The 16,202-nt window shown below is 38.4% G+C and overlaps 3 protein-coding genes across 4 annotated transcripts; all 3 read left to right on the top strand.

Moving 5' to 3' along the window:
- Positions 1 to 924: 924 nt before the first annotated feature.
- On the top strand, positions 925 to 5,025 carry LOC122041579 (eukaryotic peptide chain release factor subunit 1-3-like). The gene is made up of 2 exons (XM_042601310.1): positions 925 to 1,789; positions 3,350 to 5,025. The coding sequence occupies exon 2, from the start codon at positions 3,385 to 3,387 to the stop codon at positions 4,696 to 4,698; it is 1,314 nt and encodes a 437-aa protein (XP_042457244.1). The 5' UTR covers positions 925 to 1,789; positions 3,350 to 3,384; the 3' UTR covers positions 4,699 to 5,025.
- A 984-nt stretch (positions 5,026 to 6,009) lies between these two features.
- On the top strand, positions 6,010 to 8,281 carry LOC122041580. Its single transcript, XM_042601312.1, has one exon. It carries the CDS (start codon positions 6,152 to 6,154, stop codon positions 7,019 to 7,021), a length of 870 nt encoding a protein of 289 aa, XP_042457246.1. The 5' UTR covers positions 6,010 to 6,151; the 3' UTR covers positions 7,022 to 8,281.
- Positions 8,282 to 10,013: 1,732 nt separating this feature from the next.
- Positions 10,014 to 14,800, top strand: LOC122041581 (putative SWI/SNF-related matrix-associated actin-dependent regulator of chromatin subfamily A member 3-like 1). Of its 2 annotated transcripts, XM_042601314.1 has the most exons (4): positions 10,014 to 11,501; positions 11,957 to 12,263; positions 13,124 to 13,974; positions 14,558 to 14,800. In XM_042601314.1, the coding sequence occupies exons 1-3, from the start codon at positions 10,044 to 10,046 to the stop codon at positions 13,933 to 13,935; spliced, it is 2,577 nt and encodes an 858-aa protein (XP_042457248.1). In that variant the 5' UTR covers positions 10,014 to 10,043; the 3' UTR covers positions 13,936 to 13,974; positions 14,558 to 14,800. The 2 variants fall into 2 exon arrangements, with proteins under 2 accessions (XP_042457248.1, XP_042457247.1); XM_042601313.1 differs by lacking the exon at positions 14,558 to 14,800 and having other exon boundaries at positions 13,124 to 14,144.
- The last annotated feature ends 1,402 nt before the right edge of the window (positions 14,801 to 16,202 follow it).

The following is a 16,202-nucleotide window of genomic DNA, read 5'->3' on the forward strand; positions in this document are numbered from 1 at the left end:
GACTAAAAGCCTCCTTAGAGTATAATATTGTCGCATACGTCATCTAATGTACAAGCTAATAACCTTCACTGGTGGAAGACATAATAAATACTAATTAAGGGCTACATCACGCCACCACACCTCGGGTGTACGATCAAGTGCTCTAGACCGCGGGCCACCAAACTAACATAATAACATATGGTTGATTCAGTACTCTAGTCTAAAGCTCTGGTATAAAATTAGATACATAGTTTTTACTTTTTAGTATTCTTTATTTACTATATTTATTATTTCAAAGATTCAATTTTATCCATTTATCATAATTGTTCTCTTTTCATATCATGATCGATCAAATTAACCTTTTCACATGAAGTTAATTAATTTATGATCATAGGGTTTACAAATATAAAGACTACAAGTATCAACATTATAAAATATCAAAGAGAATAGAAGATCAAGCAACATTAAAGAGTATCATCGAAAGTGTATGTTAGAACATTCATTTCATTTTTAAAACACTATTTTTTATCTTCATCCTCATATGAAATCCACATATGGATATGAAAATAGCATTAATTATTTACCTTTCAATAACCCTTATTATACTATTTTAAATATCTTTTTTAAAAGAGTTATATAAAAATATACATATTACCAATTATTTTATTTATTCATGCACAAAGTAATATTTACATAGTTAAAGAATCGAAGTTAACCACTTTTTATGCAGAAATTTTTTTTAGTGTCAACAGATAATATAATAATAACTCAAATACTCAAATGCTAATAAAGTTTATGACATAAAATCTAAACATTTCTATGACCTTTCCAATCCAGATAAGTTTCCTAACTGCACATCACTTAAAAACAACCCAAAATGCACCTTACAACTTCCTTTAAAGCTTACCCCTTTTGCTGGAAAAATGGGACAAAGCACCAAAAGCGGTTGATGTTGGCTCAATCTTGTGCCGTAAATGGGGAAGAGAACTGCTGTTGATGTTTTGTTGGAACCCAAGAGCAAACGAAAGGAATGATAAGAAAAATGCTGAAACCATGAAAGAAAAGGAAGGAAACCCCGGCAGAGGCTCCGGCGGCTGTGATTTGCTGGAAAACAACAAAAGAAGGGGAAAAAGGTTGCTACCCTTGTTGCCGGAAGAGGACAGCAGTAGTGGCAGCAGCAACAGCTGCTGCGTTTCTCTTGGGTGTTGGTGAAGAGAAAGGAGGAGAAGAAGGGCTCGTGCTTGTGAAGAAGAGGGGGCTGCTGCAAATTTTTTTTCCTGCCGTTGGAGAGGAGAAGAAAAGAGAAGAATGGGGAAGAAGAAGAAAGAAAAAGCAAAGAGAGAGGTGAGGTGGGGGAATGGGCGTGAGCATGAAGAAATTGCCGTGGCAGTAGTTTTTTTCTCTCATACTTAACAGAAAAGATGAGATTTTGTCGTAGAATTGAGGATGCAGCAAAGAAGACAAGGAAGAAACACTTGAGGCCGCCACCTTTTCAGGGTCCTTCGCCGGGAATCGATCCTTTGTCAAAAACTCTTCCAGCCTACGAAGAAGTCGGATCCCGCGACGGTGATGCAATTGCAGGAGTTGACGTCGCCGGCGACATGCTTGAGCTGATTCAGGCGGAGGAGAGAATCCAGGAATGGAATTACCTTTTCCAAAATGTTCCTATCTTTTTCGTCGGGATGAAAAGTCCAATTCAATGAACGATAAGGGTATAAGTGTAAAAGTCGGACCTTTTTCTCGCCTTCGACCCAAAAGGAAACCCTTTTTGATAGCAGCGTTCCTTGTGCCGCCGCAGCGCCGCTCAAAGGTGATTCCTGCTCCGCCACTCATTCCTCCGTCTAAGATTTCTCTTTATTTGACATAAACTTCGATGATTCCTTCTCCTCATGCGACGCTGTGAAACTCATGTTTTTTGATCGTAAAATGGATTGTTCTTATCTCCCGGAGTGTTGTGTGTCAGATCTGTTACGCTTTGAAGTTCTTTGTCGAATACATGGTTCAATCTTTGAAGCTGGATTATACTCCTTAACAAATTTGATAGAGATCTCATCCGCCAAAGTTTTGCCTTTTAGCTCCTTTTACTATATGTTCTTCAATTGCTGGATAAGATCCATGTAGCTGCCCCCTTTAACAGTTTGAATATGGCTAATTGTTGTTATAATATCCTTCGATTCACTTCGATAACAAGTAAAATGATGTTTCTTTGCACAAAAGATTTCTGTTCATTGTAATGGAAGGAAATGACTTAGCTGTTTCACATTTACTGGCATGATGTGCTTGCTATATTGCAACTTTATTTAGTATCTTTCTGGAGACCATCATCAAGCAGTGTTTGTACCGACTGATGTTTTGTTGGATGTCCTCTTATCGTCTAACTATATAATCAACCGATCGTTCCCAAACATCATCAAGTAGTGTTTGTACCAACTGATGTTTTCTTGGATGTCTTCCTATCACACCAAATCTTCAATTCTAGTTGATTCAACTTTTCTAACTATATAATCAACTGATCGTTGCAGAACATGGTCACACCCTTTGTTATCTACCGTAGCTACATATAGTAGTGTTTCTTTAATTTTATTTATACAATTCCTCATGTGCATCTTTGCATTCTCATTCTTATCACAGTAATTTTTCTTTCGGCATGTTCATAATTGCGCAAAATTCTAATTCAAAAGGTTTGTTATAAAGTTTTCTTTTAGCGTATGAGAGACAACAATTGTGCAAGATTCTAAGAGTATTTCTCCAGTTTTACTATCCATTTTTTATTCTATGAATGATATTATCATGAATACGGATACTGAAACTCCAATTGTGTTTGGAATAATTTGATTTAATTTTTTATTGTGAATCAACATGAAGCATAGTATAGCCGGATATAACAAGATTTTACACATTACTTGATTTTTCAATGACGAAGTTGTCGAAAAATTAGGAAGGTCTTTGCTTTAAAGTCATCAGTCGGCAGGTGTCTTTATGTTGGTCATTGTTAGCATAAGTTGTGCTGCGTGTGTTTGGTTGAAACATAATGTTGGAAAACTAGAAATGAGATGAATTATAGAGATGCTGCCTTGTGAAAAAGTTTTGGTACCATGTTTTTTATCCAAGCAGTAGTTTCTCTTTTGCCTTTCTTGCTCGCTAGCTGATTTGAATGAAATTCCTCAAAATATGATTCTTTAGATCTGAGTCTCCTTCCTAGCAAACTCGAAAGTGTTTATCATATTTGACTTCATATTTAGTACCTTATGACTTGCTGTCATGTTTTCTAAACTCCGATTTCGAACCAAAGCAGCTTATTTATCGTGCTCTGAATTAGTTCCATAGGTAATTTTTACTAGTTTCTCATTGCATTTTGGCTCTTACACAGGTGATCAGTGTGTAGATTCTTGAAATTTCGTAGACATGGCAGATGATCAGGAAACCGATAAGAACATTCAGATCTGGAAGATCAAGAAACTAATCAAGGCATTGGAATCTGCCAGAGGTAACGGCACAAGCATGATCTCTCTCATAATGCCTCCACGTGATCAAATTGCTCGAGTCACCAAGATGCTGGCTGATGAATATGGTACTGCTTCAAATATTAAAAGTAGAGTCAATCGACAGTCCGTGCTGGCGGCCATTACATCGGCTCAGCAGAGGCTGAAATTGTACAGCAAGGTTCCTCCCAAGGGTCTGGTTTTGTATACCGGTACCATTGTCACCGATGACGGAAAGGAAAAGAAGGTGACGATTGATTTCGAGCCTTTTAAACCCATTAACGTCTCGCTCTACCTTTGTGATAACAAGTTCCATACCGAAGCTTTGAATGAACTCCTGGAATCAGATGACAAATTTGGTTTCATAGTTATGGATGGTAATGGAACTCTGTTCGGTACCTTGAGTGGAAATACACGAGAGGTGCTTCACAAATTCACTGTTGACCTTCCGAAAAAGCATGGCCGCGGAGGGCAATCAGCACTTCGGTTTGCTAGGCTCCGTATGGAAAAGCGTCACAATTATGTGCGAAAAACAGCAGAACTCGCCACCCAGTTCTTCATAAACCCAGCTACGAGTCAGCCAAATGTGGCCGGACTGATCTTGGCCGGTTCAGCCGACTTCAAAACCGAGTTAAGTCAATCAGACATGTTCGATCAACGTCTTCAAGTTAAAATCCTCAATGTAGTCGATGTTTCTTACGGAGGAGAAAACGGTTTCAACCAGGCCATTGAGTTGTCAGCAGAGATTCTGTCGAATGTGAAATTCATACAGGAAAAGAAGTTGATAGGGAAGTATTTCGAAGAAATAAGTCAGGACACTGGGAAATATGTTTTCGGTGTGGACGACACTTTAAAGGCTCTTGAAATGGGAGCTGTGGAGACCTTGATCGTGTGGGAAAATTTGGATATCAATCGATACGTGCTAAAGAACAGTGCTACTGGGGAAATTATAATAAAGCACCTGAACAAGGATCAAGAAGCCGACCAAAGCAACTTCCGCGACCTGGCTAGCAACGCGGAACTAGAGGTCCAGGAGAAAATGTCGCTTCTAGAGTGGTTCGCCAACGAATACAAGCGTTTCGGTTGCACATTGGAGTTCGTCACCAACAAATCGCAAGAGGGCTCGCAGTTCTGCAGGGGCTTCGGTGGCATAGGTGGCATCCTGCGCTATCAGCTGGACATGAGGTCCCTCGACGAGTTGTCGGATGACGGAGAGGTGTATGAGGACTCCGACTAGCAATCAACAATACCAAGCTCGAGCTGGCCAGGGAAAAGAGACCTCGTCCAAATCCTATGAAGCTCATGGTGCATACAAGCAAACACTGCGTGCGCATTTCTCGATTGGTAGACCGGTGGTGGTTCAAGTTCAGAGAGTGGAATTTCTGAGCGGGAAGCTTAATTCTGGTGTAGCTAAAATCAAACTTGTCTTGATTTTTAGGACTCCCCGCAGTTTTTATCTGTAACTCTGTTTCGGTTTCGATACAAAGTTTGTATCTGCAGCAGACTATTTCGATGATGGTTGTAATTTGATCATAATAGAAGCTGTTTTTGGTAGGGCTGTAAACGAGCCGAGCCGAGTTTTGGGGTGTTCAAGCTTGTTTGATAAGATAATCGAGCCGAGCCGAGCTTAAAATGAACCAAGCTTTTGAAATGAGTGTTCAAGCTTGACTTGGTTTATTTTTTATGAGCTTGAGCTTGTTTGAAGCTTGGCTTGAGCTTGGTTTGTTTAGATGTTATCAAGCTCTCAATTCAAGCTTGGCTTGAGCTTGGCTTGGGCTTGGTTCGAGCTTGGCTTGAGCTTGGTTTGAGCTTGGTTCGTTTAGATGTTATCAAGCTCTCGATTCAAGCTTGTTTGATTGTTTGAAACTTTTAATTGTTTGATTAGTTATTAAGATTGATAATTTAAATTTATTTATTTTATTTTATTATTTATTTAGCATATTGAAAGAGTTTTATTAATAAATATGGTTCGTGAACATTGTTCACGAACGTTGTTCACGAACATTGTTCACGAACATTAACGAGCTGAACACATATGTGTTCAAGCTTGTTTGTTTAGCTTAACGAGCTGTTCAAGCTTGTTTGTTTAATTAATCTTATGTATATTGAACGAACATAAACAAGCTTTTACCAAGCCGAACACCAAGCTTGTTCACGAACGCTTGGTTCATTTACAGCCCTAGTTTTTGGATACCATCTCTAGTCATGGTATTGTTTGATCCTCCTAAGCAATGAGGCATTATGGGTTCATCAGCTTTCACGGATATAATCGAGTTGGTACTCGGATGGTACATTGCTACCTCATGGGTTCATCGGTTCTTTAGTCTTTATGGATCAAGTTTAGACATTCTTTGAGTATTTGACGTAGCTAGTGAATAATCTTTATTTTATTTTAGTTTTCATAACTTGTTTTCTCTCTTTTTTTAAAAAAAAAATATAATTAGAAAAAATTAACTAACAATTTGTATTCTGATTAATTTATTTATATTATAATTAATTTTTATCCAAGAAAAGGTTTAGTTAATATAACGAAGTCGCCGCATTCAAACCCTCGTTCCTTCCTTGATTCGTAATCCTCCGTGAAGCTGCCTGCCTACTTTCGCCGTCCTTCGCCCTATAAATACTCCGCCGAGAAGCCTCGTCGGAAACGCTTTCGTCAGTTAGGGCTTCGTAATTCCGTCGATCGGTCGATGGGCGATCGGAGCAGCGGCGAAGGATGGCCCGCCGACGCGTGGCGGCCGCCTCGCCCCCACCGGCGGTCGGCCGACGGGCACCCGGTCCCGCTCTGGGAGAGGCGGTTCTGTAGCGAGGCGTGTGGCATCCCGTGGGAGCGGCTGTGCGCGATCCAGCGGTGGATGACCGGCGACACGCAGGAGCGCGTGATGCGGTGGGACGACTCCGCCGCGGCGGAGGCCCTCCGTGACTCCAAGGCCAGGTACTGCGCCCGCTACCACGGGCGCCCCTGCGGCATCCCCCTCCCTGACCCGGACATGTACATCGACGAGGTCGACCACGACGCCATCGTCGATCCGGAGCTGATCGCCGACCTGGAGAAGCCGCCGCCGCAGTACAGCGAACCGGATGACGCCGCCGCTCCATTGACTACGGGCGATAGGGTTCTTCTTGAAGACATCCGGCCGACCGGGTGGGACGAGGTGCCCGAGCCTAATCCCTTGAACTGCGGTAGAGTTGTCGACGCATGGGATCACTCGACCGGGTGGAACGAAGTGCCCGAGCCAAATCGTTTGAACCGTGATGGATCTGCCGATGCGTGGAATCAAGGTGATCCCTGGAGTAGTGGTGGCGGAAGGTCCGATTTTGTTGCTGAAGACAACAGGAGAAATGCTCAATGGGGAACCTGGGAAAACAAGAACAGGATTTCTGATCATGGTAGACGAAATGGAAGAAAAAGGGATGGAGGGGGTCGCTGGGGGCCAAGACACATCAGACCCAAATACCAAACCAGCCATTACCAATCGAACAATGAGCCGTGGGGAAATTGCAGAGGAGGTGGAAGGAATTGGACAGGAAAGCAACGGTATCAGGAGCACTATCCATGAAACATATGTTCTTGATTATAGGTGATACAGTGCTGCTGTTTTTGTTTGAAACGGTAGATACATTGGCAGAGTTTTTTTTTTTCTTTCACTGTTGTAATGTCTTGCTTTCTTAGTCTTGTTTGAGTCCAATAATAGGCTAATACTCTCATGGAACTTCCAAGTACAATGGTAACTAATGGTGCTTCATTAATAATATGTTTGCACATCAAAGAACTAGCGAGCTGAGGTTAAGAATCTTTGTTTAAATTATTTTTCAAATGCACATTCCTTTCCTCTAACCATGAAATGGTTTGATCTGGATTTAATATATCACTGCTACTTATTTCTTAGTCAATGATTTAGTGGAGGTGGAAGGAAATGAACCGGGAAGCAACAATATCAAGAGCACTATCCATGAAACATATGTTCTTGCTTATAGGTGATATAGTGCCATTGTTTTTGTTTAAAATAGTAGATACGTTGGTAAGAGTGTCTTTTTTTTCTTTCATTGTTGTAGTGTCTTGCTTTCTTAGTCTTGTTTAAGTCCAATTATAGGCTGATACTCTTATGGAACTTCCAAGTACAATGGTAACTAATGGTGCTTCATTAATAATATGTTTGCACATCAGAGACTTAGTGATCTGAGGTTTAGAATCTTGTTTAAACTATTTTTCAAATGCACATCCTTCCTCTAACTATGAAATGGTTTGATCTGGTTAATATATCACTCCTACTTATTTCTTTGACAATGATTCAGAGGAGGTGGAAGGAATTAGACAGGAAGAAACTGTGAGCACTATCCATGAAATATATGTTCTTGCTTAAAGGTGATACAGTGCTGCTGTTTTTGTTTAAAATAGTAAATAAGTTGATAGAGTTTTTTTCACTGTTGGATTTTCTTGCTTTCTTAGTCTTGTTTAAGTCCAATTATAGGCTAATATTTTTTTGGAATTTCCTAGTACAATGGCCATTGGTGGTGCTGCATTAGCAATATGTTTGTACATCAGTGAACTAGTGAGCTGAGGTTTAGAATCTTGTTTGAACTATTTTTCAAATGCACACCCCTTCCTCTAACCATGAAATGGCTTGATCTGGATTTAATATATCACTCCTGCTTATTTCTTAGACAATGATTCAGAGGAGGTGGAAGGAATTGGACAGGAAGCAACGGTGAGCACTATCCATGAAACATATGTTCTTGCTTATAGGTGATACAGTGTTGCTGTTCTTGGAAACAGCCTCTTGCAAAAAAAAAAAAAAGCAAGATAAGACTGCGTACAATAGATCTTTCACCGAGACCCCGCATTAGTGGGAGCTTCGTGCACCGGATTGCCCTTTAATAGTAGATAAGTTGATAGAGTTTTTTTCCTCACTGTTGTAGGGTCTTGCCTTCTTAGTCTTGTTTAAGTCCAATAATAGGCTAATAGTCTTATGGAACTTCAAGTACAATGGTAACGAGTGGTGCTTCATTAATAATATGTTTGCACATCAGAGAACTAGTGAGCTGAGGTTAAGAATCTTTGTTTGATCTTGATTTAATATATCACTCCTGTTTATTTCTTAGACAATGATTCAGAGGAGGTGGAAGCAATGGTGAACACTATGCATGAAACATATGTTCTTGCTTATAGCTGATAATACAGTGCTTTTGTTTTTGTTTAAAATAGTAGATACGTTGATATATTTTTTTTTCCCTTCTTTCAGTGTCTTGCTTCTTAGTCTTGTTTAAGTCTGGTTATAGGTTAATACTGTTATGGAACTTCCAAGTACAATGGTAACAGATGGTGCTTCATTAATAATATGTTTGCACATCAGAGAACTAGTGAGCTGATGTTTAGGATCTTGTTTAATCCATTTTTCAAATGCACATCCCTTTAACCATGAAATGGTTTGATCTGCATTTAATATACCACTCCTCCTTATTTCTTAGACAATGATTCAATAGATGACTGCCAATTGATGATTGAGAACCATGTACCCAACTGCTCTGCTTATCTTAAAAAGCAAAAAACAGAATTTATGCATTGCGATTACCTCTGTTGATATTTCCTGGAGGAACGGTTTGCTCTTTTTGGTTTATCTAGTCTTCAATTTATGCATTTAATATTCCCTGTACCTCAAATTATCCAGATTGGAAAAGTAGTGATTCAATCATCCTTTTTCATGTTCAGGATAATTTTAGCTATAGAGAAATGCATCAGCATCTGCATGACTAGATATATATGTGATTTGCATCTAAGTTAGTGTCGCTAACAATTGCTTTCGATTTCATCGACTCTCTACTCTATGTCGTCGCTATTTCATTTTCACTTTTAGCTTCTTTTCCTTGTGGCATTGATTTTTTTTCCTATCCCTTGGAGCAACTAGACTGCAACTCACACAGATGTCTGGAACCCTGTGACTATCTTTGATGGCACTGTGCAGTATCAGCTTCATCTTGCTCTGAAGTCTGAAATTTGAAACCCCATAGCACTGCTATCTTTGGCGGTATTGCAATGGGTCCTTCTACATGCCTATGACATAATAGCAACAACGACGACACAACGAAGATGTTCTTCGGAGAGAGAAAAAAAGGCTATCAACTTGTGTATCTATTGTTAACAGATACAAAGACTATATTAATGGCATGCTATGGAATAACTTGATCATTAACCAAATTAGTTTTGTAAATTTTGTTACTTTTCTCAGTTCTCATATACATTGAGGAAGAACCAGTGTTGCAAGTGTGTTTCTAATATGCATCATTACAAATTTATTCAGTATTATTGTGATTTGTTATATTATTGTTAATGTGTAGTCTCTGCTTAATCATGCCATTTTTTTTTTTTTTTTGTTATTACATGTTTCTGATTCTCATGCAGGCTGAAAAATAAAATAAAATAAAAATGTAAATAAATTTTGAGGATAAAATTGTTATACGTATTTTCTTAGGGGTGAAGTAGATATTTTGATCGAGCGCACCGCTGTGGCGCTCGCACGTGCTTTGCACGGCTTTGTGCGGCTTTTAAAACTCTCTCGAAACCCCCGCTGACTCTCCTGGCCGATGGCCTCCATGGACGAGCTCGAGCCCCCGGGCGGCACCTCCGATTTAGAGTGGCAAGAGCTTCTCTCCGATGCGGTTCTCGTCGGCTTCGTCCTCGCTGACATCGTCGGCCTCCGCCACTACTCCGGCGTCATCAGAGGCCGGGAGATGGTCGGCCTCGTCCGCGAGCCCCTCAACCCTTACGATCCTAATGCCATCAAGGTCCTCAACACTCGCACTGTCCAGGTTGGCCACATCCAGCGCGGCTCCGCCGCCGCCCTCGCGCCGCTCATCGACTCGCACCTCGTCACCGTAGAGGCCATTGTGCCAAAACCCCCTTCCAAGAATCGGAACCCCTACCGCCTCCCCTGCCAAATCCACCTCTTTGCCCGCCCCGACGCAATTCCGATTGTCCGCGCCGCCGTCTCTGAAGGAGGGCTTGAGCTCATCGAGTACGGCGACCATGAGTTCGGTCTTTCGGAGGCCGTCATCATACAGGAAGAGAGTTCTAAGAAGTCCAAGTCAGGGAAGGGCAGCAAGAGCGTCGACGAGATCTTTGCCCTAGTTAGAAAGGTCGATGAGGGGAAATTTGCTCCTTTGGAGCCCCCGAAAGACATTATTTTGTCAGAGCTGTTCGAGCACCAGAAGGAAGGGTTAGGGTGGTTGGTTGGGAGGGAGAATTCTTCTGACCTGCCTCCGTTTTGGGAAGCACGGAATGGAACTTTTGTGAATGTGTTGACGAATCACGAGACCTCAGAGAGGCCAGAGACGCTGAAAGGTGGGATCTTCGCCGACGATATGGGTTTAGGAAAGACTCTTACTCTACTTTCTTTGATTGCCACCGACAAGTGTGGTGGCTTTCCCAGTTCCTCCTCGTCAAGTCTTCAGGAAGAACATGAAAGGCTAAGATCTTCGAGTAGTAGAAAGTCTGGGAAGAAAACTACTGCTCCACGGAAAAGACGCAAACTTGATGGTGGAAGTGTCACACAGACTGAAGATGCCTTGCGACCTAAAACGACATTGGTTGTTTGTCCTCCTTCTGTTTTCACATCATGGATAACTCAATTGGAAGAACACACCATGCCCGGGAGCTTGAAAGTGTATTTGTATCATGGAGATCGCACACAGGATCCCGCGGTGCTTTTGCAACATGACATTGTTATGACAACCTATGCCACTTTGTCCGCTGAGTTCAATGATTCTAACTCTCCTATGAAGGAAATTGAGTGGTACAGAGTTATTCTTGATGAAGCTCACTTGATTAAAAATTCTGCGGCTAAGCAAACAAAGGCAGTCATTGCTCTGAAATCTGAGAGAAGGTGGGCAGTGACAGGGACGCCTATTCAGAATAGTTCTTTTGATTTGTTTTCGCTTATGGCTTTCTTGAAATTTCAACCATTTGCAATCAAGAGCTACTGGCAAAACTTGATTGAACGCCCACTTTATCAAAGGAAAAAGAGCGGGATAGCTCGCCTACAGGTAACTGATTTCTGATTTCAGCAAATTCTGTATGTGTGTTTTTCTCTATTCATGATTAACTAGCACAGAGAAGAACCTTAGTTCGTTCTAACTGACTTCCAAAACGTGACTAGCTAAAGCATTGGAACCTCAGTTCATCATGATGCCACAATCATATATACTGATGAAAAAAGAAGCATGACTTGAGATTGATTTATTTTGTAGGATGTGGGGGAAAATTCCTGCTCAAAATAGTTGCATTCTATAATAGGAAATTGACGAAAATTGTATGACTATCATACATGGTTTTTGTATCTCATAGCTGCTTTCAAAGTAACCTTAAATTAATTTAGGACAGTTTACCTAGCTTTTTTGTCCATTTTTAAAACCATATGATAATTGTATCTCAGAAAATTAGACCGGATTAACTAAGTTGCTGTTTCAGTTATCAAGCTTTTTCTCTCTGAGTCTGCCAGGCCTTGATAGGAACAATATCCTTGCGGAGGACAAAATATGCAGAAGATGGAAGTGGAGGTGTGGTTGGGCTTCCACGCAAAACTATTGTAACCTGTTATGTAAACCTATCTGCTGAGGAACTAGAATTTTATGACCATATTGAATCTGAAGCTCAAAACACTCTCAGAGAGTACCTTGATACAGACACTTTACTGCGTAATTATTCGACTGTGCTTCATATATTACTAAGACTAAGGCAGATTTGCAACGACATGGAGTTGTGTCCTTCAGACATCCAATCTTTCCTTCCACCCAGTGCCCTTGAAGGTAACGTGTGATCTTTAATTGCAAGTTTGATATTGCTTTCATATTTGAAAATTGCATTAATAGAAAACATGACTGAAAATCACTTTTGTTTAGGTCCTATTTGAAGTGTATTGAGGCTGCAAAGTCTTTTTATGGACAAGACCTTTTCTTGATAGGCCTTTGTCTAAAATTATATATGGTTTTCCTAATTTGTGTCGAAAATTGTGTTCTTAAAATAAATTAGCAGACATTAAAATTTGTTAACTGTATTATATCATGACTCTTTGACGAGCAATGACCATGTTTGTGTAACTACGATAACAAACAAACATAGCACATCAGTTAACTTTGGCACTTAAAGATTTTATAGTGATTCATTGTATTAACAGTTTCCATAAATTGGTAAGAAAGTTTCATTCTTAGTTATGCAATTAGATTTACGACCTATTTATTGTTTTTTTTTAACGGATTGAAGCCACAAACTTGAGAACGCTTTAAAATTTGAGGGAGATTGTAATTCAATATTTGTTTACCATTGTTTGTGAATTTCACTGGTTGGAAGCAAACAAAGTTGTCTTACCTTGCTGTATTTCTTATTTTCTTCTACTTGTGAAGTTTCCATTCATCTATTTGTTCCCTTTATATATTGGTCTCATTTTAGTCAAGTTTTGACAAATCATCGCAGGTTCATTAATGAACATCATAGATTGAAACATCAATAGAGCAAAAAAGCTATTTGTATATGTGAACTTAGACATTGATAATAAACTAGTTTCCTTATTCTACTGGCTTCAATATCTTCTCTTTCAGTTTTTCCATGTGACCATTTCTCCTTTTTTTTTTTATCATATCTAACTCAAGAGATGTTAATTCTCGCGCAGATGTTTCTCAGAACCCAGAGTTGCTTAAGAAATTAGCATCCTTGGTTGATGAAGGAGATGATTTCGATTGTCCAGTTTGCCTTTCTCCACCTCAGAGGGTTGTCATTACTTGTTGTGCTCACATATTTTGTCAAGCCTGCATACTGAAAACCCTAAAACAGGTCAATGCCCGTTGTCCCATCTGTCGTCATTCCTTATCGAAAACTGACCTTTTTGTGGTGCCGCAAACAAAATCCTTCAATGACGACATGTCAAAAGCTCACTCAAGAAATAGGCCATTATCTTCAAAAGTCACTACCTTGTTGAAACTTCTATTAGCAGACAAGGAGCAGAATCCCTTGACAAAATCTGTCATCTTCTCACAGTTCAGGAAGATGCTTATTTTGCTTCAAGAGCCACTTAAGGAAGCCGGTTTTGTGGTTTTGCAATTGGATGGTTCGATGAGCACAAAAAAGAGGACTGAGGTGATAAAGAAATTCACAGCATCTGGTCCTGGAACACCAATGATTCTACTCGCCAGTCTAAAGGCTGCAGGTGCTGGAATAAACCTCGCAGCGGCATCCCGAGTCTACCTTTTCGAGCCATGGTGGAATCCTGCAGTCGAGGAGCAAGCGATGGACAGAGTGCATAGAATTGGGCAACGTGAAGAAGTGAAGGTCGTGAGGATGATAGTGAAGGACAGCATCGAGGAGAGGATTCTGATGTTGCAGGAAAAGAAGAAGAGCTTAGCGAGTGGTGCTTTTGGGAAGAAATCAACAAATGATCAACAGCGAATGCGCATTGAAGATTTACGCATTATGATGCACATCTAAGTGAACATCTCATCATTTCAGACGGCTACTTTTGAGAAGGTAAAACTCTTAGCGTCCACATGAAATTTTGCTAGCTTTCCTTGAATTGGTATGAAAGTGATATATAACGTGACTCTTTAAGGTGTGAATCATCAAACTTGTAGGTTTTCTTTCAGCTGTTTCCTTTAAGGATTTATAGTGATGAAATTTTGGATAGTATTTAATAAGTACCCTCGATCTGTTTCACTTAATAGAATTGATAATGAATAGGATAGTTATTTTAAGAAAATGAGCAGACTAATAACTATGTAAAAATTGTTACTTCTTGCTCATTTTCAGACCAATCTCATGAACAATTATTTGCTAAAAACTTTATCCTGCATGGGCAGACTAATAATATTCCCGTTGTTGCTAACCTTGCTCGAGCAAACTTGATCCTGCTAAAACTCTTTTATTTGCTACAATCTCTTTTTTTTCCCTTGGTAATCAACAATTATATTCTACTGTTTTGGCCTTTTTCTTTCAAAATCCCTTCATTGTTCGTCTTTCCTTCAATTGACTCTTCAAATCTCTCATACATGGTATTTTTCAGTGTTTTATTTTTTGATGTATTTATTATTTTCTTTACTTTTATATTTGGTAGAGGAAGACATGAATGGCTCTTGGAACCACAGAAAGTGTAATCAGAAGGCACAATTATATTTTATCAGAAATTAATTGACTAATTTGAGTCAAGTTGACGCAAATAAATAATCAGGGAAGTAGTAGCTACCAAGAAATCAATGCTTTGCTTCATCATTTTAATTCACCACACATGTCAACGTATTTCATTTTTATTTCTAGTCAACTTTATTATATATCTAGTTTAATCATACTCTTCACCATTAATTAGTGTTTTTGATAATCCTCTTTAAAATGTGTAAAAAATTTATTATGATGTTTGTTTATTTATAGCCGTGACTGGCTTCACTGCTTTGATGCAATGAGTAAATCGTTCAATTAAGATTGATATTAATTGAAGCATTTTAAATGATCTGGATTTGAAGTGATGTTTAGAGATTAATAATGGCTGTTATAGTAGCAATAGGTGATTCAAAGAAGTTTTTTTTTTTAGGGTATATGCTTATCGAGCATTGATCTCTAGTCAATTGAGTATCTTGTGGAGATTAAGGGTATAAATAAATCAAATCGATCTAGCTGAATAATATGAAAATATTGATATTTGAATTTGAGTTTGAAAAATATATATAAAGTATTTGAATCTCAACTTGAAACTCAAAAATATAAATAATTTGGGAGCTCGATTTAAATTGGTTGAGCATACTTGAATTATAATTTCAAATGATTTAAATTTGAATTTAATCCAAATTATTTTAATCTTAATTTAAATATATCCAAGTTAAAATTATGTAAAATAATTAGAATTTAACTCGACTCGAATAATTAAATAAAATATTGTAGGTTTAAATTCGATTTGAAAAATTATTGAATATGTTTTAGTGCGGTGCGAATTTGATAATTTTAAAAATAAATCAAATATTTTTTTGACCCGTGAAAAATTTGTGAATCGGGTCGATTTGTTTGCGCTCTAGTGTGGACGTGGATTGTTTTCATATTCATTGGAGTGACGAACGTGTTAGAGCTTTCCTAACCATTAGAGTTCCATAGTTGACTTGGTAAATAGTAAGTACTTTTTATTTTAATAAAAGTTGACTTTGTGGTTGTTAAGTAGAGATTATATGTGTGCCTCTATAAGTTTAATTGATATTTAATGCATTCTTTATTTTATTTTAAAAATCTCGACCTTATATTTTTATTTTTTTACACTAGATAAGTAATTAATTCATAATCATTTTTCTATCGAAATGCCATTTTCTTTTTATTTCATTTAAATTTTATATCTTTCTCTCTACTTATTAGATTTAGGGGTAAATTATCTTAAACTCATAAACTCAACTTTCTTTTCCGTCTCTATGTTAGAAAAAATTTAACTAATTTTTCTTTGTTTCGATCTCTAATACACTAATTTATTTAATTATATTCATCTTTTAGATATTAAAAAAAATCTAAAATAGAATATAATTCCTCTTAAATTTAATATATTTAAATTGAAATTTAGTATATCAAGTGAGTATGATTTTTTTTTCACATGACTAATTTTAAATGATATTGAATTTAAGAGAAATTATATCATTATTTTTAGATCAAAATTTTTTATTATTTTTTATAAGTACAAAAAATTTAAAATGAGATATAATTTCTTCTAAATTCAATATTATTTAATCTCA

This window comes from Zingiber officinale, chromosome 2A, assembly GCF_018446385.1.
Source record: "Zingiber officinale cultivar Zhangliang chromosome 2A, Zo_v1.1, whole genome shotgun sequence".
Taxonomy (NCBI): Eukaryota; Viridiplantae; Streptophyta; class Magnoliopsida; order Zingiberales; family Zingiberaceae; genus Zingiber; species Zingiber officinale.